Below are 17,595 nucleotides of genomic sequence, written 5' to 3'. Positions count from 1 at the left end.
TATATATATATATATATATATATATATATATATGTATATAAGTTTGTGTATCTATGTTTGTCCCCCCCCCCCACTGTCACTTGACAATCGATGCTGGTGTGTTTAGATCCCCATAACTTAGCAGTTCGGTAAAAGAGAATGATAGAATAAGTACTAGGCTTACAAAGAATAAGTCCTGAGGTCGATTAGTTTGACCAAAGGCAGTGCTCCAGCATGACCGCAGTCAAATGACTGTAACAAATAAAAGAATACACACGTGTGTATATATGTGTAAATATAAATGTATATGTAAGGGATTATAATACTATCCATGTATAAGAAACTCCCATATTTTTTTAACCTAATTTTAGACAAACAAGGGTTCCTTATACACATTAAAATATGGAATATATGTAAATATATATGTGTGTGGATATATATATATATCTTTTACTGGCTTCAGCCCATGGCTGAGGTCATGCTGGTGCACCACCTGTATTTACATATTGTTTTTGGTGAAGCTTTTATCAACCCGAAAGGATGAAAAGCAAAGCCAGCAGAATTTGAACTCAGAACATAAAGCCAGAAAAAGTGCTGCAAGCATTTTATTCAGCATGCTGAGTGTTTCTACAAAAGTAATCCCAGTTATTATAGGTGCCCTAGGCATCAGCATCAAAAGACTTAACAGTTCTCTTATTAAGATTAGTTTAACTACCAGAGTTGCATTAATTCAGGAACAGCAGAGATTGTAAGAAAGGTCCTTCATATCTAAGGAAACTGGTTGTGACCCAGTGTCAAGGACATCGATTCTGAATGTAAAACATTTGTGCATCCATGAAAGACCTGTTGGGGCAAGTGAAAGCAAAATCATGATGGCACCTGTACCAGTGGAGCGCTAAAAGCACTGTCTGAGCGTGATCATTGCCAGAGCAGCTGTCTGGCTTCCACGCCAGTGGCACGTAAATAGCACCATTTGAACAAAATCGTTACCAGTGTCGCCTTCCTGGCACTTGTGCTGGTGGCACGTGAAAAGACATTCGAGCAAAGTCATTGCCAGTGCCGCCTGACTGGCCTTCGTGCTGGTGGCACGTAAAAACACCCACTACACTCTAGGAGTGGTTGGCGTTAGGAAGGGCATCCTGCTGTAGAAACTCTGCCAAATCAGATTGGAGCCTGGCGCAGCCATCTGGTTCGCCAGTCCTCAGTCAAATCGTCTAACTCATGCTAGCATGGAAAGCGGACGTTAAACAATGATGATGATGATGATAGACAGGTGCACAACACTACACACTGTCCAAAAAATAGCTCTGCTACAAAAAAACTTGCATCTTGTGCAAGACACTATCAATGCAATGGAACAGCTCAATCTTCACATGAAAAACATCCTATACAATAAGCATCTAATAATCTAAAACAACACAACTTGTGCAATATATACAAAATTAAGATCCAATAAAATAACATGACACCTTACACAGACCACACACAACAGAGCAAAGACTAATGAAACAAGAAACTAAACCTCATAACAAAACAAACTGATGTAGTACATTAACAGATGTCTATACCCCACCCCAATCCCAACAAAAATAAGAACAAAGCTGCACACATCTCATAAACAGAGATGTGAACTTTGTGATACAGTAGAAACTCATATGAAATATTCAAAGAAAAAATAATAATAACAATAGAAGAGATTTAGATAGTCACACTTCATAATTAACAACTAAGAAGATAAAAAACATATAACAAAGTGTGACTAGCCATACATTAAGCTGAAACCTATGTTAGTTCCAGAGAAATTAGACTAAAGTTTTCATGACTTTACATCCATTTATAGAAAGTAAAAAGAGGTCAGATTATTCTGAATGATTAATATTTTGTCTCAAGAAAAGGCAGCGAGCTGGCAGAATCGTTAGCATGCTAGGCAAAATGCTTAATGGTATTTCATCTGTCTTCACATGCTGAGTTCAAATTCTGCTGAGGTTGACTTTGCCTTTCATCCCTTTAGGGTCAATGAAATAAGCACCAGCTGAATACTGGAGTTGATGTAACTGACTTACTCCTCCCCTAAAATTTCTGACCCTGTACCAAAATTTGAAACCAGTATTTTGTCCTAAGAGTATCAGTGTCAGACCGCCATGCAGTTTAGTTCTACTCGCTTTATCATACTTTAATTTCTATCAAGACATGTTCTCAACCTGCCATATTCAATGCAATGAGAATATACTTAAGCATCAGTGTTCTAATTTGAACTTGCTGATTCACAAGGATATTCTTATTGCAATGATTCTTTAATATATTCTCATTGAATCCTAACATAGTTACAAAAATCAGTGACATGTAGTAGAGTAAACACCATCACCACCACCACTACTACTATCACACCACTGCCACCACCATTATCCTTGTTTTAATCTTCACTTTTCCATGCTTGTAGGGGTCAGATGAAATTCACTGAGACAAATTTTCTATGGCTGGATGCTCTTCCTGTTACCAACCTTCACCCATTTCCAGGCAAGGTAATATTTCCTCTAATTCTTAGAGCATAAGCAACATTATAATGGTAATGTTTGTTTATTATTAGTATGTGATGTCAAGACAAGGAGACACAGACACACAAGATATACAAACACATGTATATCATCATTTAACATCCTCCTTCTATGCTGGTATTGGTTGGACAGGAGATGGCCAATCAGAAGACTGTGCTAAGCTCCTCCTACTGCATTGGTATGGTTGCTATGGTTGGATTCCCTTCCTAATGCCAACCACTTTACATAGTGTACTGAGTGCTCTTTACCTGGCACTAACAGCAATGAAGTCACCAAGTAACTGGAAAGACAAGACCCCCTCAACTGAGTAGGGAATAGTATTGAGGGAGGTGGTTTTGTGCCAGGTGATGAGAGGTTAGAGCATGATGGGACAGAAAAAGGCTATCCTAGTTAGAGAGAGAGGAGTCAAATGAAGTAGTACAGAGGGTTGGATAGAGTGAATAAATAGGTAAGTTCATAAAATTGCAAAAGGAGAGTGGGAGATGGAGGGGAGGGAAATAAGTGAGTGTATGTAGGTAGAGGGAGGGGATGTTGGAAAGATATGTTGCAGATGAGAAAGACTCATCAGAGACATGTTATAAGTTGATAGATAAGCAAGGGTGTGAAAGGTGAGTGGGAGATAGTGAGTAAACATGGGAGGGGGAAGGGGAGGGTTAGGAAGATGAGTTGTGGGGTATGTATATATGTATACAATAGGCTTGTTTCAGTTTTGATCTACCAAATCCATTCTCAAAACTGGTTGAATCCTGAGTCTAAAATAGGACACTAACCCAAGATGCCATGCAGTGAAACTGAAACCAAAAACCATGTGATTATGAAGTGAATTTCTTAAAAAGACATTATGTCTGCACTTCTGAGGATGGTAAGTCAAAGGAATACAATAAAAATCCAAAATCCGAAGGTGCTGGTTGTGGGTTCAAACCACACTACTAGAGTCACTGTGTTGTGTTTATTGACAAGGTAAATAAATAAATCTATTTGTATCAGTCAATCAAACTAATAAACACCTACACCACTCTTACATTACTGATTAGTGTTTTGTAGTCAAAAGAGCATCAACTGTAAAACCAATTATTCCAATAATATACAAATGTCAAAATAAAAAGAAATCATACAAATGTTTACTAATAAAAAACAACAAAGAAATTCAAGTAACATTAACCCTGTATTACATATTCTTGTTAAATACACTACCAGTTTACTGATAACATCTTCAATCATCTTGACTCAGCATCAACTCATTTAAATCTTGCTTTCTAATGTTTAACTTGCCTTGTTTATTACTAAGCACACATTTTAGTCATTCACCTTCTGTAATCATAAGCATTATGAACGTAGAAGGGTTCATCAACAGTAGCAGCAGATTTTCTAATGGTTTTGACTGCATGAAACTAATTCAAATAAATAACAACCTCATAAGTGACTGTGGCTGGCAAAATCAGGAAATTCTAGGATATCAGTTATCAAGAAGAACTTTTAATTCAGAATACTATGTAGTCAAGTAAATGATTAGGTCTAGGCTCAAGAAAATCTGATATATGTGATGAAAGAAATTAACAGTTCTAACATGACCTCAGCTATCAAACACAGCATTTTGACATATCCACAAAATCAGCAAGTCTAACAGGTTTGATGAGTTCAGACCTAACAGAATGATTGATTCAAATGCAGAGCAGAAATCATAATTACACATTAGATATGAATAATTTATTCTTGCTTCACTGGATACAAAGCCATCAATCAACAAAATTCCCTATTTGACCATTAAAATGTGTAACTACAACCTCTAAATAATCATAAAAGTAGACAGCAAATGTCAATCTTTTCAAAATATGTAGCACATAGAATGTTCAGTTTATATCAGAGTATTTTTCTTTACAAAGACTTGCCACTTTTAACTTCACTTTCAGTGATATTTTTAGGAATGGCTATTTTAGATTATATAAAATTCTGTACCTGTTTTTTCAGCAAATAAACACATTCCTCACCAATCAATGACTTACAAACCCCATTCAACAAGTTTATTAATTACTGTTTTAAATGTACTAATTTAAGAAATAACTGAAGCTTAAGTTCTGCAATTTCAGGTATTTGTATAAATTCATATAACAAACATTTCACAATTGCTTTCCCCAAAATCAAAAACAGTGTTAACTTATAATACAGGTGCTTATAAACAGAAACAATATTGGTAGGCACGTTTAAATCCATTACTGTTCTTCAGTATCTCTTAGCCCTTTAGCATTTAAACCAGCCATATCTGACCCAAATATTCTGTTTTATGCTCAAACTGGCGACATCCAACCTCTCACACCTACCCTACAATGTCATTCTAAAAATACATAATTGCATCTTAAAGCTATGAGATAATGCATGATTAATTGAAAACAATGTAAATAAATAAACAATAAGTATTACATTTGACAGAGTAATCTAAATGCCAAAGAGTTAAATGTGTCTGACATGCAGAAGTGGAAGTATTCCTGACCAACCAACAGAAAAACCCTCTAAACACTTTTGAATGCTTTTTATTTTCAAACCTAGCCTTTACAAAACTATTGGACCAAATACTACCTTATTATGGCCACCAACATTCTCATATTACTTGAACCTTATAGCACTTCAAGGCAGCTGCTAGTTTTATGCTACCATCCCTTGTAGCAAATGTGCTTTAACTCTGACTTGTCAAAGACAGCTAAGCAGATGACACTTCACACACACAAAACCAAATCTCAAATCTGCCAAATAGTCCAGACAGCACAAGTGAAGAACATGGTGTATAATATTTGGGAAAAACTCACCTGTTCTACATATAAGGTGGCTTTTACCCACTACAGCAACTCTTGTCAGGTTATTATTCAACAATAAGGATGCCTTTCAAACTGCAGCCAGTCCTGATCTTTTGCTAAGAATTTTGCAGAATCTTCCTATCCAGCACTCATCAAGCAGTACTTCCAAAGAAAAAAATTTCACATTTGCAGCCCACTCTGCATTCAACTGCACAATGGACACACATGCAAAACTCCTTCCCCATCACCTTGAGTCTTTTTCTGTATTCAGTGACCACTAGTAGTTTCCACAAAGCCAGATCTATTGGAGACCTTTCCTATCACTTACTAATGGTTCATGTCCTTCAGACATTCAGGGAAGCAACATTATTACATTTGATAAAGACAATGATTATGCCTGGCTTGAGAATAATCAAGCTAAGTTGCCTACCTGTTTTTGCATTGCTTTGTCTTTGTTCTATTATAGTGGAAGCTACCAGTTAGATCTTTATCACAAGTGTATAAACTAATGGGGCTCTCACACCATCACCTTTAATGTACCAAAAGTTTTGGTTGTTGGCCACACTTTTTTTTGCAGATTAACAACTTGCTTGCAGTCATCACTACTGACACCAATTTCACAGTAATTTTAATAAAGGGTATAAAAAAATGAAATACAACACTTACATTTCACTTTTATTTATTTTATTTTTTGTATGACAGACTAGCAGAAAGGAAAGTGATTATTTATTAACGAGATAATTTTAGATTAACAATTCTCACCCAACAAAAAACTATATGGAAAGCATATAGCTACTTTGCTTGTTGCAAGATCAGTGACTGATTGTCATTCATTTTTCTATATATTGTGAGCTGGAACAAACTACTGCTGTCTCTAGCAGACAGGTGTCCAGCACTGAAATTGGGCAAAAATAGCCCAAAACTGGACAGCCTGCTGGTCCTGTTAAGCCACTAGAAGATGATAGGGGTCCATTCCTCTGCTTACAATATATATTGGGTGCAGATTGCATTGATAACCAACTAGAAGAAGCTTCCTCTTGGGGTCAAAAATGGTAGTAATGTCAGTTCGTACAGAACACTTAAATTAAGTGCAGATATGACTGTGTTGTTAAGAAGTTTGTTTCCTAATCATGCGGTCTCAGGTTCAGTCCCACTATGTGACACCTTGGGCAAATGTCTTCTACTATAACTCCAAGTCAACCAAAGCATTAGATTGCATGGTTCACATAATTGGTGGAAAATAAGAGATTGTTAGTAGATTTGGTTGATGGAAAAAGAAAAAAGCCCATCGTTTGGTATATGTGTATTATAAATATACATATACATACATATGAAGGAAAAGAGAAATAAAGAAAGCTTCTAACAATGCAGAAAGTTTTACAAAAGATCGTGGTAGATGGTGTTGGTGGTGTATGTTATGATGTTGGTCATAGTCACCACGATGTATTCAAGCAACTGTAGATTTTTCAGGTTGAGGCAGTGGATCAGTATAGATTCCTTGATATGAAGATTTCCTGTGTTCCTCTCTGAGACTGGTATGGAGGTATCTATCTCTTTGGCGGTTTTGCTGCACTTGGTTAAGTGTTTGTGGAAGAAAGACGTGTTGGCAGTGAAGTGCTCCTTCATTTGGATGTGGAGTGGTCAGACTGTGCTACTGATGTAATAGTTTTTTGCAAAGTCATCTAATCCACTCTCTAGGTAAATAAATGTTTTTTAAACCATCATTAAGGCACTGGGCAAACACAGAAGGGAGACACTACATGGTAAGGTGACCAGCAAAAATAGCAGCTAAATGCCCTCAAATCATACTCTCCCATCTTACAAAAGTAAGCATTCATTGGATAATGTAGTTCTAGATATGACTGTATATGAAAATTATGGGATACTCATAGGTTTGCTCAACCAAAGTTAAACAACAAAAACAAGGAGTAGAAAGCGATCATCATTATTTAATGTTTTTCTTTTTTTCTTGGTTGGCATGGATTGGATGATTCTCACAGACCCTCATCATTTGATACACAAGTTGTTTTAAAAAATTTTGGCAGTATAGAAAATGTTTTACTCAGTACTTGGTTTATTATACACCAATCATTAATATATTTTTTCTGTTCTATTATTGGTTTTAGTCATTGGATTATGCCCATTTTGGATCACCACCTTCTGGAGTTATTATACTGATCTGATGTTTATTCATTAAATGGCTAAATATATTTGAGTTGCATCTTTTCAAGAGTTTCTTCTTGACTTAAATACCACTAGGTTTGACCCTGGAGTCTATACTTGATTGTTTGACTTGTGAGAAATAGCATGCAAATTTTCCTCAAATCACACACTACAACCTTTAAAAAGGCTAGAAAGGCCAAGCTCAAATACCTTTGATTATGGGTCTGTGGAAGCACTACTGCTTCAAACCAACACCACTGGCCATGATACTGTCCTTTCCAGAGCTCAACCCTGACTATGCCAAACTCTTCAATCCTCTCTCTATAGGGATTTATCCCAATCATTGGAAACATGCTACAGTGTGTCCTATTCACAAAAAAGATAACCTCACTGACCCTGCTAATTTTGACCTATCACTAATTTTCAATATTTAAAAGGTGATGGAAACTTAACTACCACCTTCTCCAACACTTTTCTCTCCCCTCAGTGACAACAATACTTGTAGATCTTCTGTATAACAAGATCTACCTGAAACTTGTTCTCTACTATGTCCTGCCAGTGACCCTATAAGTTTAGCAAAAGCAATTTCACTGAATTGTGAAGCTGGAATTGATTTCAGTAACCAGTGTCAAGAGCCATGGTTACTGTTTCTTCTACATCAAGCATTAAGTCTAAATACACTCCTCAGTAACAGTGGATGGTTTTTGTAAATCCTATAAGTGGTGCCAAATAACCCTGGAACAGATCCAGCCCCAGCTTATGCTTCCATTGCCCTCACATTGTTGAAAGGGGTGCTGAGTTTGAACATTGGCTGTGGGAAGATACAATCTCCCAACAAAATATTTCTTCTGGGGACATTGTGCAGTGTTGCTACTCTGCTCTCCACCTCTTCCTTGGAACAAACCAGTTTTGCACTTTTTGGCTTACCGAGGAGGTCAGCTATGAACTGGAAGGATTGTTTAAAAAGGCCTTTCTTTGCTTTCACCTATATCTCTCTCTCTCTCTGTTTTTTCCAGAACGACTCTGTTCTGTGAAGCTGGAATGGATTTCTTTCTTAAGTCTGAGCTAAGATAGTTTCAAGCCACTTTTTCTTTATCTGCTTTTTCCCACTTTTTCTTCATCTGTCTCAGCTGTTTCCTCAATTCAGCAAGCTGGTGTTGCCTCCTGCTGGGACCATGCTGCTTGTTAGTTTTTCCTTCCTTCATATCAAAGGCATCTTGGAATGCCTGGTGCACCAATTGTGCCATGGTCCTTATCTTTCTAATAGCATCCCTTTTCAGAATGTTGTCCAAGTTCCTGTCCAACTGAGCCCACCACAGATCTGTTACTCGGGAAATTCAGACGTAGTTTGTTCTCAGAGCCCTCAAGGCTTTCAGATTCAGTTGCTCTTTTTGTGCAATAAGCAAGTTGATTTGAGAGGCCCTGGTCCTCCTCTTCTGATAAGCAGTTCTAATACTCCCATATGGCTTTGGGGTAGTATCCAATGACTTGTATTGTAGTTGCTTACTGCATTTCAATTTACTTAGATGAACTTTCATGTCACATTCACTCCTATATACTCGTCTTGTGTCCAGTTACATAGACCGAAAACTCTTGTTCAAATTGTTAACCATGTGTTCTATCTTTTTCTGCAGATTATCCTCCTCACACCTCAGTCTGCCTTGAGGTATTCTATCTGACCCCAACACTGCCGTCTAAGCTGTCGTCCATTTTTTCATGGATATCAGTAGGTTTCCTCCAACGGTCACAACATTACAGATAAAATAAATATCGGAGACGCTTTGCCTAACACAGAAACTGCAGGATGTAGTTAGAAGTATTGCAATGTCAGAAATCTTTCTGTATGATTAACAGATATCACTGGGTCATAAGCGTTCCATTTCCGGTCTCTTGCCTTCTACAGGCACTGCCATATAATATATCCCCCTATCTCTAGATCCTTCATTTTTCCTTCGATATCTTCAACCAAAAGATCGCCCTCGTATTTTTTAGCGCATGTTAAAAAAAAATCAATCTTGGACTATGATTATTAGGTTCTGAATCTGGTGTGCAAAACAAAAATCTGAAGAAATAATTTTAAAAGGAAGTAAAGAGGTTTAAATCACGCTTAAACAAAAGTGCCTGTAATTCAGCATGTTATATATGAAAACGGAGGATATATATCAAAAGAGATATAAGGATTGGGCGATTGCTTTATTGTTTACACATATAAAAATGGGCGAAGGTAAAGAATACGTACACCCGGTGTTTAGGGTTTTTGTTACGCCGAAAGCGGGTAGTGTACGTATTCTTTACTTTCGCGATGTAAATTGGTGTAGTGAAAAGGACACAACATTTAAACGAGATAGTTTACGTAAAACAGTCACCGAAAGAAATTTTGATCTATCACAACTGCTCCTGCTCTAGATGAAATATAAATATAGTTTGTAGCCTTTTTCTTACCATTACTTTTAGTTGTTTTTAATTTCTTCTTCGGTGGCATCACGCTCATGTAACGCTTAAACAGACTAAAAATATTTCCCGCCACAAGCTAATGTTATATAACTTTACACTGTTTCGAAGTAATTAAAAACAGATGTTTTCTTCTCAAATTCATTTCCTTTTATTAAATAATTTAATTCTTATACAGAACAGAAATCAATTTTATAATTATTTCAGATATACAAATTTGTACGACACTATAGTAAATGGTTGTTGCTTGGCAACGACCCGGTTGCTATGATCGCTGCCGGACGATAAGCAGAGAAATGCTAACATTTAGAACGAAAATTCTTCACCTGCCAAGATGTGAATTAAACAAAATTATTTACATTTTAGGAGGAAGTGGTAAAACCAACTAAGATCATACAGTTTTTCCTATTTAAAAAATAATTTACTAAGGTTATTTATCATCTAATGTTGACTTGATATATTTCTATTTGTAAATTTATAACTCCACAAATGTCTTAAGACAAAATATGTGATAAACCAAATTTACTCTTTTTTGGGGGGGTAAGTAAACATTTTAAAAATTCATTGTTTCCCTTGTCTTTTACTGTAATTTCAAATATTACTCCGATTTGCTTAAAATTACTTTGTAATCTTAAAAAATGCATAAACATGGACTTCATTACTTTCTCCGCTCTATAAACCCAAAGCTTTATGGAAAATATTGAGACAAAATAAAAAGAAGTTGCTTTTGGTAGTTGCTACAGGTTGTTAAACAATATGAGTTAAGAGAATTTTATTGCTTTACTTGTAAGTTAGGTGTTTTATGAACGGTAATCTCTAACTAGGTAAAGTTTTATTGTAAATTACTGACTTCTTAATCGTAAATATTTTCTTTGTTTTTTTAATGTCCCACAATGTATATGGATTACGAAATTACAATGGTGGGGGGGGGGGTGCCCTAGTTCTGAATACTTTGACCCAGGTATGTTGGTACATACCCTGTTAATAATATTTAAGTTTTTATGTAGAGAAAGAACGTAACTTTAAAAAAGTAAACAACAAAAATAGTTTTAAAAAATAGAGTTAAAAATGAAAACCATTTAAAAAGGAAATGGAAGTGCCTGCGCATTTACTGCACATTGCACCATGATACTAAAAATTTATGAAGCATTCGATGATAGTTGTGGCCTTACCATAGGTGATTGATGCTGATGTACTGTAACAGTCAGTTACCCTCATGAACATCATCTAATATTTCAGAGAGATGGAATACTAATAAAATCGAAGATTGCTTTGTCAGTGGCGCTGCTCTTCCAAACACCACATATTCCAAATGTAATTTATCAACAAATTTGAGTATTTTTGTCTTATTTCTTCCCTTCACTGCAGTGTTAAGGATATATGACAAAACAAAAGATGCTCTAACAGTGGTGTTCTAGATGAGGCATTTGCTTCATGCCTTGGAGAAAAGAGTGGGTCTCTGGGAATCTCTTCCCACTGTCCCTGAAGAAGCTTCAGGATTAAGGGAATATTTACTCTGATCAGGACTCATTTAATAATTAAATTTAGTTTACTGTGATGAGCAAAGCAACTTACATTCAGTTGAGTTGATTTACCCTTCCCTGAAACTAACAATTCAAATCCTTTTCATAGTTGTAGAGTTTCATTTACTTACTTATTAGAAAGGGGACTATGCTACCCATCAAAAAGAAGCAAGCATAAATGGGAGAAACAAGGAAGAGTAAGATAGGAACTTTTGTATTATATATGTATGTGTTCTGAACAAGTAACCTCCACAAAGAGCAGCTACTGTTTTCTGTCCCAGAGAAATCCATTCAGTTTATTATGCTTGGGTTTTCATTGATGTCAGAATCAGTACACTCTCACCAATGTTCTCTGCCTTTATGCATGTGTCTACTTTCATGTCAATGTACTTATTTATGTATATTACCTTCCCAGATTATCTATCTTACCCATTACTCTCAAGTAAATATGACATGGTTCTTGTACCATACTTTTGCTAACTGCTATTGGTATTTATGTAGTTACAAGCAGATGTATGACATATCCTCAAACAGACAGAAACAACACAAAATAATGTATCTTGCTCATATATAATCAAACTCATGGCTTTATGATCGTTAGTCACTGATCAGAATTAATGATTATGTGGCAATTTTTTTATATGATACTGTTTTGGTCTTTTATGCATTAAGTATTTGGATGGGACTCTTTTTTAATCCCATAGAATTAACCTTAAGAACTGAGATGTTATATACTTATTGGAACTTCATAATGGACATTTTATCAATAAACACTATGTATTTCAACTATATACATGTGTGTGTGTGTGTGAATGTTTACAATTTATGCAGATTTACAGCACTGTTTGCAGCTCAACTACAAGTGGTGACATCATATGTGGTTGAGTTGTTACAGGTGACATTTGATGACATTTCCTGTCAACATCTCATCTGCTAGTTTTGTACTTGTGAATTCCACTGAAATAAAATATCACTTACTGTAAAAATCCTGCTTCAGATATTCCTTCCCCAATTTGTCTAAGCACAATTAGCATAGAAAAACTAATGTTAAATGAACAAGCTAAAGATACATACACTTCTCTCAGATAATTAACTCTGAGTGTTTCATCTGTTTGGCTATCAACTGGTACCAAATATACATTTTGAAAATTTCTGTATTAACCAACACTGATAACATAGGGGAAAATGGAGATAGAGAAATAAATAATATTTGAAGGTTTCAAATTTTATTGAACAATAAATCTTGATTATTCTGTCAAAAACTGATAATTTATACAGTTATATTATTATTCATGTAATTAATGTGGAGGTGCATGGCTTAGTGGTTAGGGCGGCTGACAAAAATGAGTAGTACCTGTATTTCAAAGAGCCAGCCTTGTCACACTGTGTGTCACGCTGAATCTACCTGAGAACTATGTTAAGGGTACACGTGTCTGTGGAGTGCTCAGCCACTTGCACGTTAATTTCACGAGTAAGCTGTTCTGTTGATCATATCAGCTGGGACCCTCATCGTCGTAACCGACGGAATGCTCCTACTACTACTAATGTGGAGAGCAATAAAGAGCTAACTAGAAATATTTATAAAGTGAGGAAAAACAATATTAATTAATTGCTAATATTTTCTTGGGTTAGTACAGGAGACAAATCTTAGTCCTGACATATTTTAGTCTTATTCTCATCTCATCTGCAAAGCATAGACTTCCCTATACTTGATGAAAGAATCACCAAGTAAATGAACATGAATGTACAGTAATTTGTTGACACAGAAAAACAGAACAACTTAAAGATGGTGTCTAAATTTGGTATCCTAATAACTTACTGAATTAAATTCACATAAAATAGTTGGACTTAAGAAGGAGATACCTCCATAAAACATTTTACTGTAATTGTATATACTATAATGGCTCAAATACTTAAAAACTGCTCAACTTAATGACCACAGCATGGTCAACAGTTTATGCTAATAATTTGTATATCTAGGATTGAATCAAATATGACTAAGTTAGAAAGCTACAAACTGAAACTACAGTTGCTAAAACTGTTATATTATTTAATTGCCTTAAGCAATCAAAGAGAGATTGGTTATTTTTTATTATATTTATAATGGTTCAAGGAAACAAGTTCATTCATGTTCTAATATTGACTGTTTTTTTCCCCTGTGAGGTGATATAAACCATTGTACAAAGATTTGGATTTTGTCTGACAAGCAATCATCATTATTTACATAAGCATTAGAAATTCCACCTCATTACTGAATTTACAAAGTTTAACTGTGAGGTGGAGGAACAAAAACCTTCAGAAAAGCATTTAGCAAAGAATCATGAAAACTGAATAAGTAGTAGCATTAATTTGTGTTATTATTGAGTCTCAGGGTGACTTGTGAAACAGCTAACAAATCAAAATGTTTGGAAGAGATCCAATAAATTATTTTTCATTTTGATCTGAGATTTATATTACATACCCTTATCATTTCAGAATTGTTTGTGTAGCATTCAGTGTAAAAGTTAGGACATGTCACATCTAGTTTGCTGTCAAATATAGTTTTGTATATCTGATGATGGCAATAGATCAGGGTGTAGGTTTGGCTTGGCCTGTGCAGGTTAGACATGTTTGTTTGAGATTTATTAGTAAAGAGGCAGGTAATTCAGCAAGATTGTGTCATCTCTTGAATAGAAAAATAAGAAATGGAATTTAGTAAATTCGATGAATGTTGTGCCAATTAAACCAGGATGGAAAATCAATACATTGAGAAACAATCATTTCTATCTTTGACAAAATATAAAAATCTTTTCAAAAGCTACAAGGATAATTTGGTAGCAAATGTCATATCAATTTACTTGACTGTGATTTTAATTTACTGAATTCTGAGGTATGTAGTATAAAGTTGGGATCTTTTTTAAAACGGGGGTCACATTTTTCATTAACGAAACACTTTGAAACTTGGAACACTGGTAGAATGTGTCATATAAAACATCTTTTTCTCTTAGTCTTCTTAAAAAAAAAAGAAATCCATAAGTTATTCCATGTGAAAGTTGTCGTATTTCTGTAATTTCAACCAATCACTGACGTCCATTCAGCCGATATACATTAAGTGCCGACTACATAAACAAACGATTCTGAAACAATTAACCCTAACCCTAACCTTAGGGTTAGGGTTAAAGCAAATTTAAAATGAAAAAAGCAAATAAAACGAAGGTATGGAGATTAAATACGCTTTACATCACTTAATCAGCCAAAGGAGTAAATGTAAACAACTGAATACTTGTCAGTGATTGGTTGAAATTATCGAAATAAGACAATTTTTTACATGAAATAAATTCGAATACAAAAATATTTTTCTGTTCTATAACACAAAATAGATAAGTATACGAAGTTTGAAAGTCTTTCCGTACCAAAAACACTACGTAAAACATTAATGAAAAATGTGGCCCCCGTTTTAAAATAGATCCTAAAGTTGAAGTTAGTGAAACTTGAACTTAAGATAGAGAGAGAAAGCTCGTTACATTTTGTATCAACTTGACTACCTTTCTTTTACTATAGTATAAAATAAAAGCTCTGATGATCAAAGCTTTACTGTGGATGCACACTACTTCACAAAGAATTAACTCATTATTAAGTGTTCCATGTTTCTTAACAGTATGTCCTAATAGAACACTCTCCACTTATAAATGTAGCTTTTCATCTTTGCCATAACTTGTTATTCGTAATAGATTATTCCACAGAAGTCTGATCAAATTGGTTTTATTTTTGTTATTTAATTTCTTGAGCTGCACTCATTGAGAAGACAAAGCATCGGAACCCTTGTTTTTTTCTATGTTTTTCTAAATATTTTTATTTTTAAATATCACTGCAGTTTTTACACTATACCTTAGAACACACACACACACACACACACTTGTATGTAATGTATATAATTAAGATGTCTTTATTTCATTTCAGTTTAGAGATGGTTGATCACTCTGAGCGATCACAGAGTGTATTGGCTCGGGGAGTGAAGATCACAGAATTTTCTCAAGACCAGATCAATCCACAACCAGTGAACTGTGAGGAAACTGATATCTTGTTACGACAGTATCTCTCTCCAAGAAAACTGGTAAATTGTTTTTAGAAATTTTAATTCTCTATTTTTGAAATGACTTTTCTGAAACATATGTAGATATAACACGAACAGAAAATAAGTCAGTATACATACATACATAAACATGTATGTATGTGCAAACTATATTATATATATATGAAATAGCCATCTATGTATCATACTTATATATACATGGTTGACAGGCAAGATACTGTGGTTTTCATCCAAGATAAAATCTCTTATAGATGTATCATATTAAAAACACCATATATATATTGAGAATTTCTTTCAGTTTTGGTCAACCAAATCCATTTACAAGGCTTTGGTTAGTCTGGGGTTATATTAGAAGACATTTGCCTTGTTACTCCAGGCTGACCAAAGCCTTATGAATGTACATAAATGTGTGTGTGTTTGTGCATGCAAGTATGTGTGTATGTTTGTGTTTGTGCATGCAAGTGTGTGTGTGTGTGTGTGCGTGTGCGTGCGTGCTGTGAAAAGGATTATGAAACGAAACAAGCTGTAGTTAAGTTAAGTTGTCCCTTGGTACAAAATCATCAACTGTGGGAGTGGTCTTGTTGCAACTCAGCGAGAGGTTTCTGGAAAAAAAGTTTATGAGAAATGTGTGTATCTGTAAGTTTGATGTTCTTGTGGCAATGGAGTGTGTATAGTGTTAGTACATATGTATAGCCGTTGCAGTGGGGCGGGGGTATACATATCTGTGTTCATTAGTATGTTTTCTTTCTTTTATGTACGTACATATGTATGTATATACGTATGTATGTACATATGTATATATGTATGTATGACATATGGTATGTATGTATGTATGTACATATGTATTTATGTATGTACATATATACATACGTACAAAATTGACTGGGTAAATATCAGTTGTTGCTGTTGTTTTTAGATGAGTTCAAACTGAGCAAAAAAAGTACGTGCATATGTACTTTGCTCATTCGGAACTCACCTAGGGTTAATCAAAAACAACAACAGCAACAACTGATATTTACCCAATCAATTTTGTCCTCTTTAATTTCAGTGTCTATTGTCTGGAGTTGATGACCTTGAAGATGTGAAAACCCTTGAACTGAAAGTGGACACATCAGAAATGAGTCTTGGAAACTTTGGCTCCCTTGTTCCAAATCTGTGGGAATTAAAACTCTCTACCAGTATCATACACTCAATTAGGTAGGTTAACCCTAATTTTTCTGCATGGAATCAAGACATTTAATATCTAGTAGGTACAGGTGTGTGTGTGTGTAGTTAAGGAGCTTGCTTCCCAACCTTGTTGTCTTGGATGCCGTCTCACATTGTGGTACCTTGGGCGTATGTCTTCTAGTATAGCTCCAAGCTAACCAAACCCTTGAGAGTGGATTTGGTAGATGGAAACTGAAGAGGCTCATCATATATATGTGTGGATGTGTGTATGTATCAAGGATGTATATTCTGGGTGTGCTAAATGAGTGCCTCACTTCCATAGAAAATGGCAAATATACTATGAACACTACAAGTTTAAGCAGTATCAGAAATACAGTTTGTATGCCTAATTTGAGTAATATTCTTTCCTACTCTAGGCACAAGGCCCAAAATTTTGGGGGAAGAGGCCAGTCGATTAGATCGACCCCAGTACACAACTGGCACTTAATTTTATCGACTTAAAAAGGATGAAAAACAAAGTCAACCTTGGTGGAATTTGAACTCAGAATGTAAAGACAGACAAAACTCTGCTAAGCATTTCTCCTGGCGTGCTAACGTTTCTGCCAGCTCGCCGCTTTTAACTTGAGTAATATTAATGTTAGTCATAGTGTGGTCAGTTTGGCAGTACACATGATGATAACAACCACTATATGCCACTGATATATATATATATATGTAAAGGTAAGATCCAAGGATCAAGGTATAGGAAGTTAGTAAGCTTCAAGCAGTCCATAGAAGGTATAAAAAACAACTTTCAAGAACAGTAGTGGGTTATTGATGTAGAAGGTTGTAAATTTTGCCCATATTGAAGTTTGATAAGCTGAAAAAAATTATTTTATAGTTTATGGTTAGCAGCT

General features: G+C 35.2%; 2 protein-coding genes across 5 annotated transcripts in view; one reads left to right on the top strand and one right to left on the bottom strand.

Moving 5' to 3' along the window:
• LOC106879152 (thymocyte nuclear protein 1) overlaps positions 1–10,067 on the bottom strand; it is a 52,127-nt gene extending 42,060 nt beyond the window's left edge. Inside the window, exon 1 of the mRNA XM_052968325.1 lies at positions 9,929–10,067. Coding sequence (XP_052824285.1) covers positions 9,929–9,977 — 49 coding nt within the window. The 5' untranslated portion in view covers positions 9,978–10,067. The remainder of the gene's footprint in view (positions 1–9,928) is intronic.
• A 118-nt stretch (positions 10,068–10,185) lies between these two features.
• Positions 10,186–17,595, top strand: part of LOC106876242 (leucine-rich repeat-containing protein 56) — a 37,214-nt gene continuing 29,804 nt past the window's right edge. Inside the window, exons 1-3 of one of the 4 annotated variants that reach the window (XM_014924728.2) lie at positions 10,186–10,366; positions 15,400–15,553; positions 16,581–16,729. In XM_014924728.2, the coding sequence (XP_014780214.1) occupies positions 15,407–15,553; positions 16,581–16,729 (296 nt within the window). In that variant the 5' untranslated portion in view covers positions 10,186–10,366; positions 15,400–15,406. Of the gene's footprint in view, positions 10,478–14,218; positions 14,330–15,364; positions 15,554–16,580; positions 16,730–17,595 lie in introns of those variants that run through there. The other 3 variants (XM_014924726.2, XM_052968319.1, XM_014924725.1) reach the window with 3 other exon arrangements.

Source organism: Octopus bimaculoides, chromosome 5 (genome assembly GCF_001194135.2).
Source record: "Octopus bimaculoides isolate UCB-OBI-ISO-001 chromosome 5, ASM119413v2, whole genome shotgun sequence".
Classification (NCBI taxonomy): Eukaryota; Metazoa; Mollusca; class Cephalopoda; order Octopoda; family Octopodidae; genus Octopus; species Octopus bimaculoides.
This window is presented reverse-complemented; position numbering and strand designations above follow the sequence as displayed.